We start from the raw sequence: 18244 nt of genomic DNA, 5'->3' as shown, positions 1-18244 counted from the left end.
GTCGTCAGCATCACAGTAAAATTAACTTTCAGATACCCATCAAAAATGGCAAAACGGAAGGTGGATACTGAGAACCGGGGGTTTCAAACAAGGTGGGAGTCGGAGTATATGTTCACGAAGGTAGCTGGAAAACCTGTGTGTCTTCTGTGTGGAGAAAGTGTGGCGGTACTGAAAGAGTATAATCTGAGACGACATTATGAAACGAAACACGCGAACAAAAACAAGAATATGGACATGGAACAAAGGCTACAAAAGGCCAGTTTTATTTTGGCAGAAGAGATCGCTAAATCAGCCCGGCCATTTACGGAGGGGGATTTCATCAAAAACTGCATGATTAAAGTTTGTGACGAAGTTTGCCCAGAAAAAAGGCAACTCTTTTTAAATGTGAGTCTGAGCAGAAACACCATTGCCGAGAGAGTAGACCAGTTGTCCATCAATCTAAAAGAGCAGCTTGTGAAAAAGGGAAAAGATTTTATTGCATATTCCTTGGCTGTGGATGAGAGCACCGACATTTCTGACATTGCCCAGTTGTCAATTTTCATCCGCGGAGTGGACTCCAACCTAAGCGTGACAGAGGAGTTTTTGGCTTTACGTCCTATGCATGGCACAACTACGGGGCATGATTTGTATGAAGAGGTGTCAAGATGTGTAAATGAGATGGAGCTGCCTTGGGAAAAACTCGTGGGTTTGACAACCGACGGAGCACCTGCGATGTGTGGACACAGGAGCGGACTGGTGGCGAAGATACGGGAAAAGATGCAAGAGGAAAACGCGACAGGTGAGCTGACAGCTTATCATTGTATCATACACCAGGAAGCGTTGTGCGGTAAAGCCTTGAAAATGGAGCATGTAATGAGCATCATCACGCGCACAGTTAACTTTATCAGAGCCAAAGGTTTGAATCACCGCCAGTTCAAGGCATTTCTGACGGAGTTAGAAACGGAGCATGGTGATTTGCCTTATCACACAGAGGTGCGATGGCTAAGCCAGGGAAAGGTGCTTCAAATATGTTTCGAGCTTCGTGAGGAGATTTGTCTGTTCTTGGACAGCAAAGGGAAAGACACAACACAACTCCGAGACGAAATGTTTCTGTGTGAAATGGCTTTTCTGTGTGACATTACGAGTCATCTGAATGCAATAAACTTGCAGCTGCAGGGTCGGGATCGTGTCATCTCTGATATGTACAGTACAGTGAAGGCATTTAAAACCAAACTGACTCTGTGGGAGACGCAGATGCGGAAAGAAAATTTGAGCCACTTTCCCAGCTGCCAGACCATGAAAGAGAAGCTCTCTACCAGTGCGTTCCCGAGCACACAGTTGGCTGATAAAATAGGTATGCTTGCCGCTGACTTTCGACGCCGATTTGCTGACTTTGAAGCACAAAAAAGCAGGTTGGAACTGCTCGGTAACCCATTTGCTGTTGACGTGGAAAGCTCACCACCAAACCTCCAAATGGAGTTGATTGACCTCCAATGCAATGATGCACTGAGGGCAAAATATGCGGCAGTGGGTGCTGCGGAGTTCGCCCGTTTCCTCCCCGGCACAATGCCCCAGCTGCGCATCCAGGCTGCTCAAACGTTGTCTATGTTTGGCAGCACATACCTGTGTGAACAACTGTTTTCTTTGATGAACCTGAACAAAACATCACACAGAAGTCGACTTACTGCTGAACACCTCCACTCAATTCTGAGGATTTCTTCAGCTCAGAGCCTTACCCCGAACATTGATGAACTTGTGGAAAAGATGGGACACCACCAAGTATCACCCTCAACCTCAAACAAGTGAACATTACTGTGCAATCACATATTTAGAGTTTTTACTCAGTTCAAGTTTAAAAGTTAAAATTTAATATTTGTTTTCACTGCATGTTACTTCTCCTTAAACAAAGTGTTGTTTTTGATTAATAGATTTTTGCACTTTATTTTTTTGTATTTCAATCCAATTATATTTTAAAAATATTTCAGTTGAGTGGATGATAGAAAATTGCTATTATTGTTTTTTCTTTGAAGTAAATTTAGCCCACTTTTGCTAAAATAGAAAATATAGTCTACTGATGGTGCCTTGAATACCGGTTTCTTTCATTTAATGTTCATGTTATGGGGATATTTATATAAAGGAAATTTGTCTTTTGTGTCTGTTGAAAATTAAAGATTACTGACAGAGCCATAAGAAAATATTGCTTTATTTATCTGATCATATTGTAATATATTTGTTAGGTTTTCAGTAGGTTCAATTAGGTTCACTAGACTATATGCGTCATTTAAAAATTTTTCAATGAACATTCGAACAGTCCGGCCCTCGTCTTGTAGCTGATTTTTTTATTTGGCCCTCCGTCCATTTGACTTTGACACCCCTGCTCTATGTGTACTTTTAGTGTGCACCACTGTGGCAAAAAAACACTGGTTTGATTTGAGGGAGAAAATGTTTAATGAGTGTAGGTATCAGACGCCATCACTTTACATAATAAATCAGCCAGATTTATAACAAAGCAATAAAATTATATATTACAATCAGCAAGAATATAAAAAGTACTCTTAACAAACACTAACCGGCTGACAGACTAACCAGGGGAGTACACTGGACAAAAAAAATATGTGGGAACACACAAAAGCCAGTACAAGTGTTTATTTTGCAGGCCTGTGGGGAAAAGTTATGTCTTTTAGAGAGGACTTGAATGTGTGTAGTGAGCTGCGATTGTAACTTGTGTGTCTGTCTTTAGGACTACCCCAAGAACAGACACCCGGGCTGGAGCCAAGGCTCAGTGGCTTATCACGCAGGTGAGACTTGGTGCTCTTCATCACATTTTCTCTGTGCTCTTCGTCAACATTACCCTGTGCTCTTCGTCAACATATCTCTGTGCTCTTCTTCAACATTTCTCTGTGCTCTTCCTAACTTGTTTTCTGTCTTGCCTTTCTCTCCTCTCCTGGCCTGTCTTGCTTACCGGTTAGCTCATTCCCTGAGTATGTGGGTTCTGATGGATCACAACTGTTTCCTTTGCATCTCTCTGACACACACAGTTCCAAACCCAGCATCTCTGGGCACCATCTCAGCTGGAGGGGGCCAGGGCAGATAGAGTAGGATCACGCAGGGCGATAAAGAAGAGAACGGCAAAACGTCTGAGGTTAGAAAGGGGGGGTGATATCTCATTCCTCGGGGAGAGATCTCTCCTTCTCCAATCAAGGAATCAGTTGCAGTTATCTTGCTACGGTTGTATAACTGCTCAGTGTGGCCCTTTGTGAAGACAGGCCCTGTTGCCGACTGCTGCTGTCGCTCGGTCTCCAGGCATCTGCCGTCCCAAAGCCTCCGGCATCCCGCCGCTATCTATCACTGAAGACTTATCACTGTTGATTAGCTACCACGTGCTGCTAGGTCTGCTGCTGTATCAGTGCTAGAGGGAATGTATCATGGGGGCACTGAGGGTTGTCTACAGAGAGGCCAGTCGCAAGGACCCCGTTGTTAAATCCATCATCGTCGATGGGCTAGAAGGCATCAGCCAGATGGTGTGTCTGAAATGGTTCAAAGGTAGCCTGCATCCTATTCCCAAATGACTATACAGTGTAGTGCATGACGTTTGACCAGAGTAATCTGCTAGCTGTCCTAGTCTGCCACCCAAATGCACCCTATTTCCTAGTGCACTACTTTTGACCGGAACCCTCTTGGGCCCTACAAAGGGAATGGGGTGCTATTTGGGATGCAACCCTAGGAGGGCTGGAGATGATACAGCCAGTGCTGACTGAGGGATGGGATTGGGGCACCACAGTCAGTCCCGTTGGGTTCTGTATGTGGGCTCCCGCTCTGGTTTGGCTGGCGTGTGGAAGACTCCACAAGAATTTGCATGCCCAAGCACAGTTCCCCATTAATCTTATTTGTTAGAGACAAAAATGATATATGTGGTTTTCCACACTGTTTCTGAGGTTTGCCTTCCCATGCTTGGGTTCACGTACAGGCTCCGTCCAGCTCCTTCAGTCTACATCAACATGACTCCTAGTACCTCATAGGCTGTGTCCCAAACGTGACCCTATTCCTTACATCTGGTCAAAAGTAGTGCACTACGTAGGGAACAAGAGGCCTCTTAGAACCTCTTAGTTATATCCTCGCCAGCCAGCCAGCCATCCATCCATCCAAGCAAGCCTTCAGCACAGTCAGCAGCGCAATAACTCAGGACTTCACAATATGCACACACAAGACAAACTAGTATCTATGTACGCAATAATAATAGGGAAGGATGATTGTTCAATGTGTGTCTTTTGCCTTACTGAGTTTTGAGAGAGGGCACTTCTTGCTGTTTAGCTTTTTTTTACAGACACAAAAACAGTGGCGGGCCAAGATGGAACACTGTGAAAAGGTACATCTGTTTGGTTTATCAACTCAGTCGTCTGTTTAGCTCACGATCATGGGTGCGTCCCGAATCGCACCCTATTCCCTATATAGTGCACTACCTTTGACCAGAGGCCCATATAAAGGGAATAGTCAGCCATTTGGGAATCAGCCATATCTGTTTTTAGGTTCTCCTCACGTTCCAGAGGGCAAGTGACTGCCAGCGTATCATTTCACTCACATCAATCAAAAGTGTGACTGTTGCGATATTGGCACAGACAGTGAGAACCTCCATTCCGTGTGTTGCCACAGTGTGATGTTGCTGACTGTGTCGATGGGCCGTGGTCCATTTTCTCTGCTCTGAGCGGACCAAGGCGTAGCACCCTGTTGTGTGTGTGTGTGTGGCGTGTTGTGGTGCCCTGTTAGTAGCAGCCTGTGAGGCAGCAGCTCACCAAGCCTCATTAACCCTGTCACCTTGGCAGGCGCTACGCTTTCAGAGCACGACCCTATCGCCACTCCTCATCAGTGACTCACGCTCTGACTCAACACCAGCACGATGCCCTGCCCTACAACAACCAGCACTACCTAACCTGGCTGGCACTGGCCCACCACAGAGCCAGACCTGGCATACGCCCTACCTTACCACCACAGCCTTGCTTCTTTGTCACTGGCACAGGACCCACCTTACCCTACCACCACGGCCTTGCCGAACTAGCCCAGGCCACACCCTACAACACCCTACAACCACCATAGCCACATTTTAACAATGAAGACCTACTGCATGTTTCATCTAGGTCAGTGGCTGTGGTGTTAAAATCCATGCACATATTCTAGATGTTGTTGTTGAGTCAAAGTTCCCTGGGCCAGGCCAGGGAGGGATTCAGGGAAGCCCCTGTGTTTTCCAGACATACATACCCTCCTATTATGAACGCCAAGGGGCCCTGTTCTCTCGTTCACACCTCTTTTCCTCCGTCCCTCCGGTCTTCAGCTGTCTTCCAGCCAGGTGTCAGCCAGATTTCCTGGCCTGGCGAGCTGGTGTCTCAGGTGCCAGAAGCCTTGCCTTCTCTAGCCAGAGCCATTTCTTTATCCACGCTCCACACTGCTATTTTTAGCCGCCCTCCTCTCCTCCTGCTCCTCTCTTCCCCCTCCTCCTCTCTTTCCCCGTCGTGGAACCAGTGTTTGCTGTGTGTGTTGTGACAGGGGCCCACATGGGAGCCCTAATGATAGAGACACTATCTCCCTCCCCGTCCAACACACACACACACACACACACACAATCTCAGATAAAGATTGTTTAAACAGTATCCTGAGCCGAGGACGGCTCCCATGACAACTCCACAAATATTTACCAGAAACCAGCCGCAGCGCACCGTGGAGGATCATGTCTGCAGGCTACCTTTTTAGTGTTTTTCATTCTTTTTTTATTGTTCTCTTTCTCTCGTGTGTGCACACGTGTGTGTGTGTGTGTGTGTGTGTGTGTTTGTGCGTGCTTTACTTCTTTCTTGTTTTGTTGTTTTTCCAACAGAGATTGGATTTGTTTTACTGAAACAATACTGAAGTAGTGTTATGTAGGTGTAGAGGCCTGTTTGTTCCAGTGATCATGTCCCTGGAACATTCGGACGGAGGAACATTTACCCTTGGTAATCACTGTACACGGTGTGCAACGTAGACCATGTCATTTTGAATAGATGGCACGGCACGAAATCCAGAATGAGATTGGAAATATTAGAGCATCGTGTGCAACACATGTACCTAGCTGTTTACCTAGCTGTTTACCTAGCTGTTTACCTAGATGATCCTTGCTTTCTTATGGACATCCTAAAAATAGTTTTATGTGAAATCCCACTGGAGGTGTTTCCAGTAACACGTTGTTTTTTGCGAATGTTGCCCTCTTCTTGAAAGTTCAAAAATATTGTAGCATAATACAGTAGGATTATCTAGCTATCAATAAACAAATAAATCCCATTTGGCCCTTTTTTTTACATCAACAGTCCTCACACAGTGACGAGATGTCTCCCCCTCTCTCTCTTTCTCTTTCTGTGCCTCTCTCTCTCTCATTCTCAATCTCTCCCTCTGTCTTTCTCTCCCGCTCTTTCTCAGATGACGGGAAGATCTTCCATGGTAGTGGGGTTGGGGAGCCGTTTGGTCCTCGCTGTATCGAGGGTGACATCATGGGCTGTGGCATCATGTTCCCACGGGACTACATATTGGATGGTGAAGGTAAGGACAATAAGATGGGGCCACATTTTCAGTTCAATGTATCTTTATTGTTCCCGAATGGCAATTTGTTTATAGTAGCGGACGTTAAAGACATGCTCCGGAACTTTGGTGACTGACTAGTATTTTTATTTCAACCTCCCGCTTTGGGCTGGACGTGTCAGTGTGTAGTTCATACATGCATAATCTATGAGGAGAATTACTGTCTGATGAAATTCCTAGTTTGAAAGCAACTGTTTTTCTGGAAGCTTTGCCATTGCCCCTTCATTTTTCCCCAAGTGGGCCAGCCCCCTTGCAATTCGAGTTCAACCAATGAGCTTCGGCCCCTCGCCGGATGACTGACAGCTAGCAAGATGCACACACAGCGGAGTGAGAGAGAAAGCGAAACAAATGGCAGTTGTGCACATACAGTTTTCTGCACATATGTGATGTAAACACTTTTTGCTCGTGAGGGCTACTTTCAGAACTACTGGCTAAAAAGTCTACAAAAGTACTGGAGAATCCCTTTAGATGAGTTTTCAATGTCACCTGTTCCCATTAATGACATGACCGTTCCTCCCTGCAACCTACAGATGTGTTGTAGAATAATGAGGAAGTAGTGACACTTGCCTGAGTTGAGAGTGAATGTTGGATGATTCAGCTGTCGGGGGGGCAAATCTTCACTTCCGCCCAATTTTCACTTAGTCATTGATGGAAATTTCAATGGATATCAGGGGCACAACTTTAGAAGTGGAGGGTACATAACTTGACGGGGGGGGTTTCTCCCATTTTTTTGGGGCATCTAAAGCTCATTTCCTGCAATTCTACACAATCTAATATGACCCATGGCCCTTCTAGCCGTCTCTGTTTAGAACAACAAAAAGTAAGCAAAAATGCCCCCAGTCAAGCTAAGAGATCATTATTAAATATTGTTTTAAGTGATTGGTAAGACTGAACTAGATCCATGATCATTCAATAATCAATATTGTGTTTCACCTTTAACCAATAACCTAACAAATGAACAACTCTTACAAATAAAGTATCAATTCTTTCGATTGTCTTTATTGAGACGTCCTCTATCAAATTTCAGCCAGCCCGATCCGCCTGCCCGACCCCCACCAGTCGAGTCAATACCTCAACTCTCCCCAGCACAACTGCCTTCCCATCTTTTTTTTCCTTTTCTTTTTTTGTCTCAAGGGAAAGGTTTGAAAAACAAAAGCTTTAATAAAAACACACCTACACCTGTCACCCAGTCCTGCCCCGAGGGGTCCACGGCCTTGTAGCGCCCCAACCCAACACACCCCACTCAGCTTTAGGATCTTAGTGAAACATTCATTATTGGTTTCCGGTGTGTTAGGCCAAGACCAGAGTGACGAACAACAGTCCAACAGAACCCCAGGGTCAAGACTGAGCAGCCCAGCAGCTAGGGATGGCCTAAATAGGTATCTCTACTGACGTGGGCATGTTTTCAATACAGACTCCTTTTGTCGTACAGTATTCCATATAAGGCATCCAGACCTTATGAAAGTTGCACACTATGCCCTTAATCTGGGAATAAATCAAATCTACTGATACATAACTTGACATTTCTTCCATCCATTGTGGGAGGATAACCAACCTTCCAATGAATGGCAATGCAGTTCTTAGCCACTATAAATGCTAGGTTACACAGTTTCTTCTAATAACAGTCTCCAGTATCATCATTTCCAATCAAACAAAAACAGGGTGAGCTGAGAATCTGTAGACATGCTGAGATAAAAGAACATACTACTTTACCAGAATTCAGCCAGACTTCACAAGACCATAACATTTGCACATATGTCCCCTGTTGTGTTTTACGCCTCCAGCGGACGAATGACATTTCTGAGTGCATGATATTCAGTTTCACTGGCATATAGAATGTTCTATGGATGGTCTTAAACTGCAGTCATTTATGTCTGAGATGATATGAACATGACTGGGCATTCTAACATGTGTCCATTCATCATCAATAGCGTCTCCCGGGTCTTCCTCACATTTTTGTTTGACATGTTTTGTGTCATCGAGAGAACCTCGTTCAACCCTTGATACAGTTTGGAAATCAACTTTAGAGGTTTGTCCGACGGCGTTAAAATAGTCTACATCTTTGAAGCTTCTTGCTTGTCCAGTGTTTGCACAGAGAAAATAAAGTGTATCTGCAAAAGATGACAGACTGGTCTTCCCTGGCTGTCTGACCCTGATGAGACCCCTGTCACCATCTGATCCTGATCTTGATGAGACCCCCTGTCACCATCTGACCCTGATGAGACCCCCTGTCACCATCTGACCCTGATGAGACCCCCTGTCACCGTCTGACCCTGATGAGACCCCCTGTCACCGTCTGACCCTGATGAGACCCCCTATCACCATCAACTCAAGATGAAACTTTGTATCCATTCACTGATTGTTGTAACTTACTGTAAAATTCACCTGGCCTGTCACCATCTGATCCTGCTAAGACATGATGACAATAGTGTTGTGTACTGACTGTGCATCATGACAGTGAAGCCTGTAGAGCTGTTCATACTGTGTCAGTGTGATAAGTAGGGAGTTTGCTATGTAAACTGACAGATAACGTTAAATTGCTACACTGACTAATAACTCAAATTGCGCTGAAGAAATGTCAGAATATCGGTCTTCAATCGTTTGGCTGCTGGTTTCATCATTTGATTTAGATCTAGTGTGATTGAGGCAAAAATTATAGCTAATGTTAGCCAAATTTTGGCTAGCTCTAGCGAATGGTAAATCATCAAATTTACTTCTGTTGAAATGGGACAAAACAGAGGCTACAAAACATTTCCATACACACAACAGCTGTTAGATACCGCTACCTGACAGATAGCTAGAGACTAGCTAGAGCTGAACTGTCTGTATTAGCTAGCTAACTACCTGCTAGTAGTTCATTAACTTAAGTCCAGAGGGGATGAAACATTAGCTAACGTAACATGTCAGTTACACTTCTAGCTCAGCATTGGGAATATTTGTTTTTTCTTCTGTCAAACAGCAGTGGCCGTTGCCAGCTAGATTAGTCAACTAAAGAGTAGCCAGTTTTGGCTCTGCTTGCTTTTCAAACTCAGAAAAAAAGTGCAACACAGACAGCAGCTGGCTCTGTCCATCTCTCGCATAATGGTCCTACACTGCAGCGGTTCAGAAGCTTTGCCTTCACACAGCCGGTCTGCACACTCTGTTCTGTGGTGTCTGTCAGGTCCTAAATCTAGCCGACTGAAACCAGAAAACAGCCTACTTGACAGCTCCGAGGCGAATGCATGGTCCTAAAGCACACCAGCGCCGTGTTTTTGTATCACAGTGCAATGATAAAAAATCAGAATGTGGGGTGTCCCTAGTGAAAGTTGTCCCTGATGGAAATAATGAAAGTTAAGATTTGCCCCTTTTTGTTTTTTGTCCTCAGATGACATAGATGAGTGGGACCCGTTGGAGGTGCTGCCAAGGCAGGGCGAGGGGCGCATCCAGAACATTCTGTACCTGAATGATGAGGAGGAGGAGGAGGAAGAGGGGGGCGAACTGGACCAGGAGCATGACGGCAGGAAGGTCATGGTGAGCACATGTCATTGGGCACAAACACACAACACAATACTCTAGACTCAGTCACTTGTGTCACTTACCTTCTCACATGCAAATCCTTTGACGTAAATTCATGAACTGAATCTGCGTTGTGGTTTGATCGGGTTTGTTTGTTGTTATTTTGATTGACTGTAGCTGCTGGAATGGTGAAGCAGCATTCTTTACAGAGATCATATGTCTCATATGGCTGCCAGGCCTTGACCGTAGTCTCACTGCTGCATTGTGCAACGAGGGGTCAGCAAGACTGTAGGCTGTGTCCCAGATGGCACCCTATTCCACACATAGTGCACTACTTTTGACCAGGGATCTGGTTTTAAAAAAAAAGTTGTGCACTATGTAGGAAATAGGGTGCCATCTGTGCTGCTGTTGCAACCTTAGAGAGTGAGAATAGAATTGGCCAAGCTGTAATCCAGGGATTTGTTCATATTTATTCAGTGGGGACACATTACCAACAAAGCCTGCTTTGACATTACAGAACACTCTGGAACCACACTGCACGTACTGCACCTCTCTCTCTCTCTCACACACACATACACACACACACACACACTGGAGTCACTAAGGCTGTAGTAATTTCACAGCTACATGAGAAAAGCGATATTGACAAAATGGCAGCTCTGCCATTTCTTAAACACCATTCATCAAAGACAAGAAACTCTACAGGCCTTCATATAAAGAGCTGCTTTTAGAATGATGGGGTAAATATTTGATGTGTGATTTGAGTGAGTGAGTGTCAGTAACTGTAGGGAATGTATTCGGGCGTCCCGTTGTGGCTATGCAGGTGTTCTTCATTTATGATGTGGTGGTTTTGCCTACCTCAGTTGAAGGCCGGGATTCAATCAAAGGCTCGTTTTAGCCAATCACATTGAACTTGACTTTTAAAGGCAATTTACGCTTGAGCCGACATCCGCAGCAATCTCCGCGAGTACCGTGAAATTGCCTTAAAAAGGTGCATTGCCTGTAGTCCACAATGCTCCTCTGATTGAATCCTGACCTAAGTCTTTGTGGAAAAGAGGGTCTGCTGAATTACTCAAATGTGAATGTAAACAGTGGTGAATCTGTGTCTTTTTGGCGCCCCCCTGTGGCTGTGTGGCAGGTGTTCTTCACACGGAACGGGAAGCTGATGGGTCGCCGTGAGGTGGTGGTGCCCCCAGGGGGGTTCTACCCCACCGTGGGGATGCTGAGCAGCGGAGAAAAGGTCAAGGTAGACCTGCACCCCCTCAGTGGATGAACCTGACCAGCCTGCATCCTCTTAGTGGATGAGTCCAGAAACCGAACACTGCACCCTGTCATCGCCTGACCAATGACCACATCAAGCCTTACTGGGGATCAGCGTAGTGAAACTAGGGCAGGGATTCATTCCATGGCGTTCTATAACTGACTTTTAAAGGTATTTTATGCTTGAGCGTTTACCATTTATTTGATCTCTGCAAATGTCTGGGAAAATGCTGTTAAAAGGCATATTGTGGGCTGTATAGGGTGCTACCCTGTAACACAACTTGAATAGAATCCCAGCCTTAGTCACAACCATCAGGACTCACTGTGGCAAAAATATATATATATACACTGATGCAGTGAAATGTGTTGTTTTACAGCGTCAGCAATAGTAGTTTGGCAAATTAGGGTGAAGTGCCTTGCTCAAGGGAACATAGATTTTTTTTTTTTCACATTGTTGTCTCGGGTATTCGAGCCAGCGACTCCTAAAACTACCATCAGGACTGACTGTGGCAACAATACCATCAGGATTCACTGTGGCAACACTACCATCAGGATTCACTGTGGCTAAACTACCATCAGGACTCACTGTGGCTAAACTAAAGGCTTAGCCTGAGACCGAGTTGTTGAATAATTCTGTGCAATTTGTTGTTTTATCATTTTGCATCAAGCCACATTTTTTTCCCCCTGTCAAAGCAAATAGTCAGCCCTGCCTGGTCCTGGGCTCTGAAACAGTGGAGCCCCTAAAATGTCTCTCATGAGGTCTACTGGCACACTTTGTTGATTTCATTTGTCATGGCCCCAAACATAGCAATGCATGTCCAACAGAGTCCGAGAGCCTGCTGGCAGTTCATGTTATAGGCACTAGTGAGTGAGTAGTGCTCTCCTGTGAGCACTGAAAGTTGCTTCCCAAATGGCACTCTATCCCTAATATAGTGCACTACTTTTGACTAGTGCCCTATTTGCCATGGACAAAAAATTATGCACTACATAGGGAATAGGGTGACATTTGGGACGCCGGTAGATTCTGTGTGTGATTGAGTGAGTAGTACCCTCCTGTGAGTGCTCACTAACCTGCCTCCTGGAGCTGAGCTGAGCTTGATAGGCCCCAGATCTGTTAGTGCTTTATAGCCAACTCTTATGGTCATTGTCATGCCAAACACAGATTTGGGACCAGGCTTGAGCTGTGCTAGTTGGGAGTAAAAACGATATTCTCCATATCACATGGATGGCATCCTGGTATCAAGTAACCCCTTATCAAAGACTGGAAATTATGTTAATGTGTGAATATACACAACATGGTATGTGGACAAAAGTATATGGACAGCCGTTGAAATGAGTGGATTTGACTATTTCAGCCAGAACCGTTGCTGACAGGTGTATACAATCGAGCACACAATTGAGCCTGCTTCCAACTTTGTGGCAACAGTTTGGGGAAGGCCCTTTCCTGTTTCAGCATGACAATACCCCCATGCACAAAGCAAGGTCCATACAGAAATGGTTTGTTGAGATCTGTGTGGAAGAACTTGACTGGCCTGCACAGAGCCCTGACCTCAATCCCATCGAACGCCTTTGGGATGAATTGGAACGCATACTGCGAGCCAGGCCTAATTGCACAACATCAGTACCCGACCTCACTAATGCTCTTGTGGCTGAATGGAAGCAAGTCCCCTCAGCAAAGTTTCCAGAAGAGTGGAGGCCGTTGTAGCAACAAAGGGGGGACCAACTCCATATTAATGCCAATGATTTTAGAATGAGGTGTTTGACGAGCAGGTGTCCATATACTTTTGACCATGCAGTGTATGTATATATTCTATGTCATATATGTTTGACTGTATAGATTCATAATCTCCTATATATTTTCCTAGATTTCTCTCTACATGGAATTCTATAACTGAAGACGTGGTAGAGAGACTGTTGGTGTTTTGTAATAGGGGGGATGGGTGGTGAGGGTTTAGTTAAAAATCCCAAGCACTTTTTAAGTGTACTCTATCCACTCCCAGTGTAATTTACAAGCGGTTACTTTTTGCCTAATTATATGTTCCGATTCATTTTTCATGAAAATATTTTGGTTGAGGATAATAGATCAACTGCACACGAGATCATCAATATGTCGACAATGTCTTCTGCAACAGTATACTTTTGTCACAAGCACGTTAGAAATGGTTGAGTCGGGTGGTGTCTGTAGTACACAGTAGAACCAGCAGAGTGCGATCAGCATCCTGTTCAGTCCAATCTGAGAGGAATGTTTTGTTTGTGGTCCCAAATGGCACCCTATTCCCTACATAGTGCACAATGTATTTATTTTTTACCAGGGCCCACTGGTCAAAAGTAGTGCGCTATGTAGGGAATAGGGTGCCATTTGGGACTGAGTCTGTCTAAATGTATACAGAGGAAGAGACGGAGCGCTTGTCATTTGTTCATAAGGTTTAAGAGACTTGTTCCGATCTATGCCAAATGTTTAAGGATTCGGATCAATCCGCCAAATATTGCATTTCTATTTGTATGATTTAACTCGCCATGAGATGTTTCTGTGTGCATCCCAAATGGCACCGTATTCCCTTTTATAGCGCACTATTTTCGACCAGAGCACTATAGTCCCTGGTCAAAAGTAGTGCACTATAAAGGGAATAAATAGGGTGCCATTTTGGACATTGTCTGTCACCTGGACGTGCCTCATTCCCTTGATATTGACACAATCCCACACAGCAGCACCTCTGTAGTTACGGTTCAGGCATCATGAAGACCATAGACATGCTTATTCATAGATGACATACAAGCACGAGAAAGAAGGCTGTACTTGTATCTCAATTAGGGTTGCAAAATTGTAACTTTTCCAGAAATCGTGGTTGGAGGATTCTGGATTTCCTGCGTATTCCCTCCTGAACCTTCCAGACAGGATTGATGGGAAACCTGGGAATTTTGGGGAAATTATCAGAATTTGGCAACCATGATCTCAATGTAAATGTTAGCACCTTGCCTACTTCCAGGAAGGCTGTCTTACTAATTAATATATGCATTAAAAGGTAGTTATTTCCATACTACAATTGTTTGACTTTCATTGTTTGATATACAGTACCAGTCAAAAGTTGACACCTACTCATTCCAGGGTTTTTCTTTATTTCCACTATTTTCTACATTGAAGAATAAAGACTTAAACTATGAAATAACACATATATGCAAAAATCATGTAATAACCAAAAAAATGTTAAACAAATCAAAATATATTTTATATTTGAGGTTCTTCAAAGTAGCCACTCTTTGCCTTGATGGCAGCTTTGAACACTATTGGCATTCTCTCAACCAGCTTCATGAGGCAGTCATCTGGAATGCATTTCAATTAACAGGTGTGCCTTGATAAAAGTTAATTTGTGGAAGAAGATAGCCCTATTTGGTAAAAAAAAAACAAGTCCATATTATGGCAAGAACAGAACAAATAAGCAAAGAGAAATGACAGTTCAAGTGCAGTTGCAAAAACCATCAAGCGCTATGATGAAACTGGCTCTCATGAGGACCGCCACAGGAATGGAAGACCCAGAGTTACCTCTGCTGCAGAGGATAAGTTCATCAGTTACCATCCTCAAATTGCAGCCCAAGTAAATGAGTTCAAGTAACAGACGCATCTCAACATCAACTGTTCAGAGGAGACTGCGTGAATCAGGCCTTCAAGGTCGAATTTCTGCAAAGAAACCACTATTAAAGGACACCAATCAGAAGAAGAGACTTGCTTGGGCCAAGAAACACGAGCAATGGACATTAGACTGGTAGAAATCTGTCCTTGAGACGCAGAGTAGGTCAACGGATGATCTCCGCACGTGTGGTTCCCACGTGAAGCATGGAGGAGGTGCTTTGCTGGTGACACTGATTTATTTAGAATTCAATGCACACTTAAGCAGCATGGCTACCACAGCATTCTGCAGCAATACACCATCCCATCTGGTCTGTGCTTAGTGGGACTCTCATTTGTTTTTCCACAGAACAATGACCCAACACACCTCCAGGCTGTGTAAGGGCTATTTGACCAAAAAGGAGAGGGATGCATCATGACCTGGCCTCCGCTATCACTCGACCTCAACCCAATTGAGATGGTTTGGGATGAGTTGGACCGCAGAGTAAAGGAAAAGCAGCCTGCAAGTGCTCAGCATGTGGGAACTCCTTCAAGACTGTTGGAAAAGCATTCCAAGTGAAGCTGTTTGAGAGAAGGCCAAGAGTGTGCAAAGCTGTCCTAAAGTTAATGGGTGGCTACTTTGAAGACTCTGAAATATAAAATATATTTTGATTTGTTGAAATTTTTTGGGGTTATTACATAATTCCATACGTGTGATTTCATAGTTTGTCTCCTAATCTACAATGTAGTGAAGTCAAAATAAAGAAAAACCCTTGAATGAGTCGGTGTCCAAACTAGAATGAGACTAGAGGTCACAGAATATTTTGTGTGCATCCTTTTTTTAATTCATACAAACAATGACAACAAGCAGAATGAATATGGTGAAAACCGATCCTGTCCTTTCAGCTGAGCTCTCCTGCGGTTCTGATCAAACAATCCACCTTAAAAACATTCATCGGACTCTCCTAAATACAGACTCGTATGTCTCATTCACTGTGTTCAGTTGGTATCATCAGCATTCGTTTGTTTTTTACTGTGCCATCAATCCAGACTTAAGGTAGAATGGACAGAAATAAATGACCACAATAGGTAGTTTCAGATCATGGAATATCTTAAAATTAGCGTTGAATGATACACAAACATAAGACTGATCTGTGCTTCAATAAATCTATATTATGGAAAACTAACAATGTAGATATTCTGAGGACTTGATCACTCCAATTGAGGTGATCGTTCAGAGGCACAAATAGAGCTCAGAGAGAGTAAAACACCTGACATGGCACCAAACGCAGCCAGACACTGTTCCTTAGTAACAGGGAAATGATGAGAGGGGAGGAAGTTAACAGTCAGTGTGGTGATAATGGCTGATCCAGTCCAGTCTCTTTCAGTCCTCCTCGTCCTCATCTTCCTCATAGTAGCGGTTCCTCTTAATCATCTCCTCTACAGATACGGCCTCCTCGCCGTTCCAGAAGCCCACATCCTGAGACGTGCGGTTGGTCTTGGACCTCGGCTCAGTCTCCAGAGACGAGGGGGGCGCGGCAATCTCTGACGAGGCAGTCTGGCAGTTTTGAGAAGGTAACCCTTCCCCCTCTTTTCCTGCTCCCTCTTCTTCTCCCTCCAGCTTTTCCTCTTCCTCCCCGTCATTCTTTGCTCCCTGTTCATGGTTTGCTTCTAGTAATTCGTGGTGGTCTTTCAGACGTGCGACTCTCCCTTCCATCCCCTCGTCCTCAGAGCTGGTGTGGATGTCCACGTAGCTGTCGTCAGAAGGCGTGTGGTAGTCGGGTGACAAGCTGTTTGGTTGTTCCTTGTCCTCCATGCCTTGTTCCTCAGGGCTACAGGCCAGTTCAGGCTCCCTGTCCTCGAATGAGCTTCTCCTCTCCAGTGGCTCAGGATTGGCTGTCTGACTGGCAGCGGGAGCATGGGAGGCCATGGCCAATGAGAAGGGTCGGCTACGCTCCTTGAGGGAGGCGCTCCTGCAGAGGGTTGAGCGTACGGTGGGCTCTGGGCTCTGGTCGGTGGAGGCTGAGTCATCCTCTGGGGGCCACTTAGCACGGGATTGTTTCCCAGCGGAGCTCCCGTCTGAGGTGGGACTGTCCCCAATGTTACTCCCCTCTCCGTCTCCTTCAGTGCGGGGGGGCCAGGAGATCTTCAGCCGACGTGTTTCCACTGGCTTGTCCTTCTCTGCTGAGCTCTGGGCGCGGGTCTCCAGGGAGGCCGTCACCACGTTGACCTTGGCCAGTGGAGACTCCTCTACTGCTGGGCTGATCAACAGCGTGCCAGTAGAGGCGCACTTCTTCAGCTTGTCTTTGGAAAAGGAGGTGGCCTTGGTAGTCAGCTCTGTCCTGGGTTCCTCCCCAGCCCCACTCTCTCCTTTGGTCTCCCACAGCTCCTTGTGAGGGCGCAGGCCGAAGCCCTCGTCGTAGTTGCCCTTGGCCTTGAACAGCTGGCAGAAGTGAGGCTTGCAGTAGACGTGGCTGTGCAGAGAGGCGTAGGTCCCCAGGCTGGCCAGCAGAGGGAGACAAAGACAACATATTGAAATATTTTTTCCTAATCTTGCCGCATAAACCCTGATCCTTAACTCAAGAGAAACGACACTGTGGACCTAAAGACAATATCAATTCCACTAATAGTGAGATTAACAGATGTTTTAACAAATAAACAATTCCTTGCTCCATGGTGTCTGTCCCATCCTATCCCGTCACCTGAGTTTGGTGTTGCAGTGGGAGCATCTGAAACAGGTGTTGTGGTAGACCTTTTGGTTAGCTACCAGACGCTCTAAAGGGTAGACCGTCTTCTGACATGACACACAACTCTCCCGTGCAGGCAAGCAGAAGCTCTGTACATGCACAAAATAGAGGCATTCAAGGCACGTTGGGACAGTGAATGGTTGGTTTGGCAATTGCTCTGAGACAAATACAGAAAAGGGACTGTTGAATTCACCCTGGAGGTCTTGGGCTGAGCTTGGTCCTTCTGAGTCGGGGATGCAGAGAAGGTGCCGGTACTGGAGCCTGCTGTGATGAGACTAAAATCAGTAATGGCACACATTGGACACCAGGGGGAGCTGTTGTGAAAATACTAACCTAAGGTTCACGAGCTGAAACCTATAGAGGAGACATAAATAATGACAGACAAGAATATACTGTAGATCTGGTGAAATGCAGTGGAGCACCAAATCAGTTACCATTGCTCTCTGTGGAAGATGCTTTCCTACTGTTGGGCTCTGAGTCCGGACCCTGAGAGGAGAGGGAGAGGTGGTGATTTAGAGGTGTTTCTCACTCACTCTCACACACACACACACACACACACACG

The 18244-nt window shown here is 45.2% G+C and overlaps 2 protein-coding genes across 19 annotated transcripts in view; one reads left to right on the top strand and one right to left on the bottom strand.

The window, feature by feature from the left end:
- Nucleotides 1–14369, top strand: part of spryd3 (SPRY domain containing 3) — an 87653-nt gene extending 73284 nt beyond the window's left edge. For all 5 annotated transcript variants that reach the window (XM_021565955.3, XM_090202842.1, XM_021565957.3 and 2 more), the window contains 4 exons: nucleotides 2720–2777; nucleotides 6418–6537; nucleotides 9941–10086; nucleotides 11210–14369. In XM_021565955.3, coding sequence (XP_021421630.1) covers nucleotides 2720–2777; nucleotides 6418–6537; nucleotides 9941–10086; nucleotides 11210–11344 — 459 coding nt within the window. In that variant the 3' untranslated portion in view covers nucleotides 11345–14369. The remainder of the gene's footprint in view (nucleotides 1–2719; nucleotides 2778–6417; nucleotides 6538–9940; nucleotides 10087–11209) is intronic.
- A 1388-nt stretch (nucleotides 14370–15757) lies between these two features.
- The window catches only part of lima1a (LIM domain and actin binding 1a), a 13796-nt gene continuing 11309 nt past the window's right edge, over nucleotides 15758–18244 (bottom strand). For 8 of the 14 annotated variants that reach the window (XM_021565951.3, XM_090202830.1, XM_090202832.1 and 5 more), the window contains 4 exons: nucleotides 18117–18168; nucleotides 17876–17946; nucleotides 17638–17771; nucleotides 15758–17436 (listed from right to left, as the gene is read on the bottom strand). In XM_021565951.3, coding sequence (XP_021421626.1) covers nucleotides 16320–17436; nucleotides 17638–17771; nucleotides 17876–17946; nucleotides 18117–18168 — 1374 coding nt within the window. In that variant the 3' untranslated portion in view covers nucleotides 15758–16319. The remainder of the gene's footprint in view (nucleotides 17437–17637; nucleotides 17772–17875; nucleotides 17947–18116; nucleotides 18169–18244) is intronic. The other 6 variants (XM_021565953.3, XM_090202831.1, XM_090202834.1 and 3 more) reach the window with 1 other exon arrangement.

Source organism: Oncorhynchus mykiss, chromosome 16, assembly GCF_057628025.1.
Source record: "Oncorhynchus mykiss isolate SJ-2025 chromosome 16, ASM5762802v1, whole genome shotgun sequence".
Lineage (NCBI taxonomy): Eukaryota > Metazoa > Chordata > Actinopteri > Salmoniformes > Salmonidae > Oncorhynchus > Oncorhynchus mykiss.
This window is presented reverse-complemented; position numbering and strand designations above follow the sequence as displayed.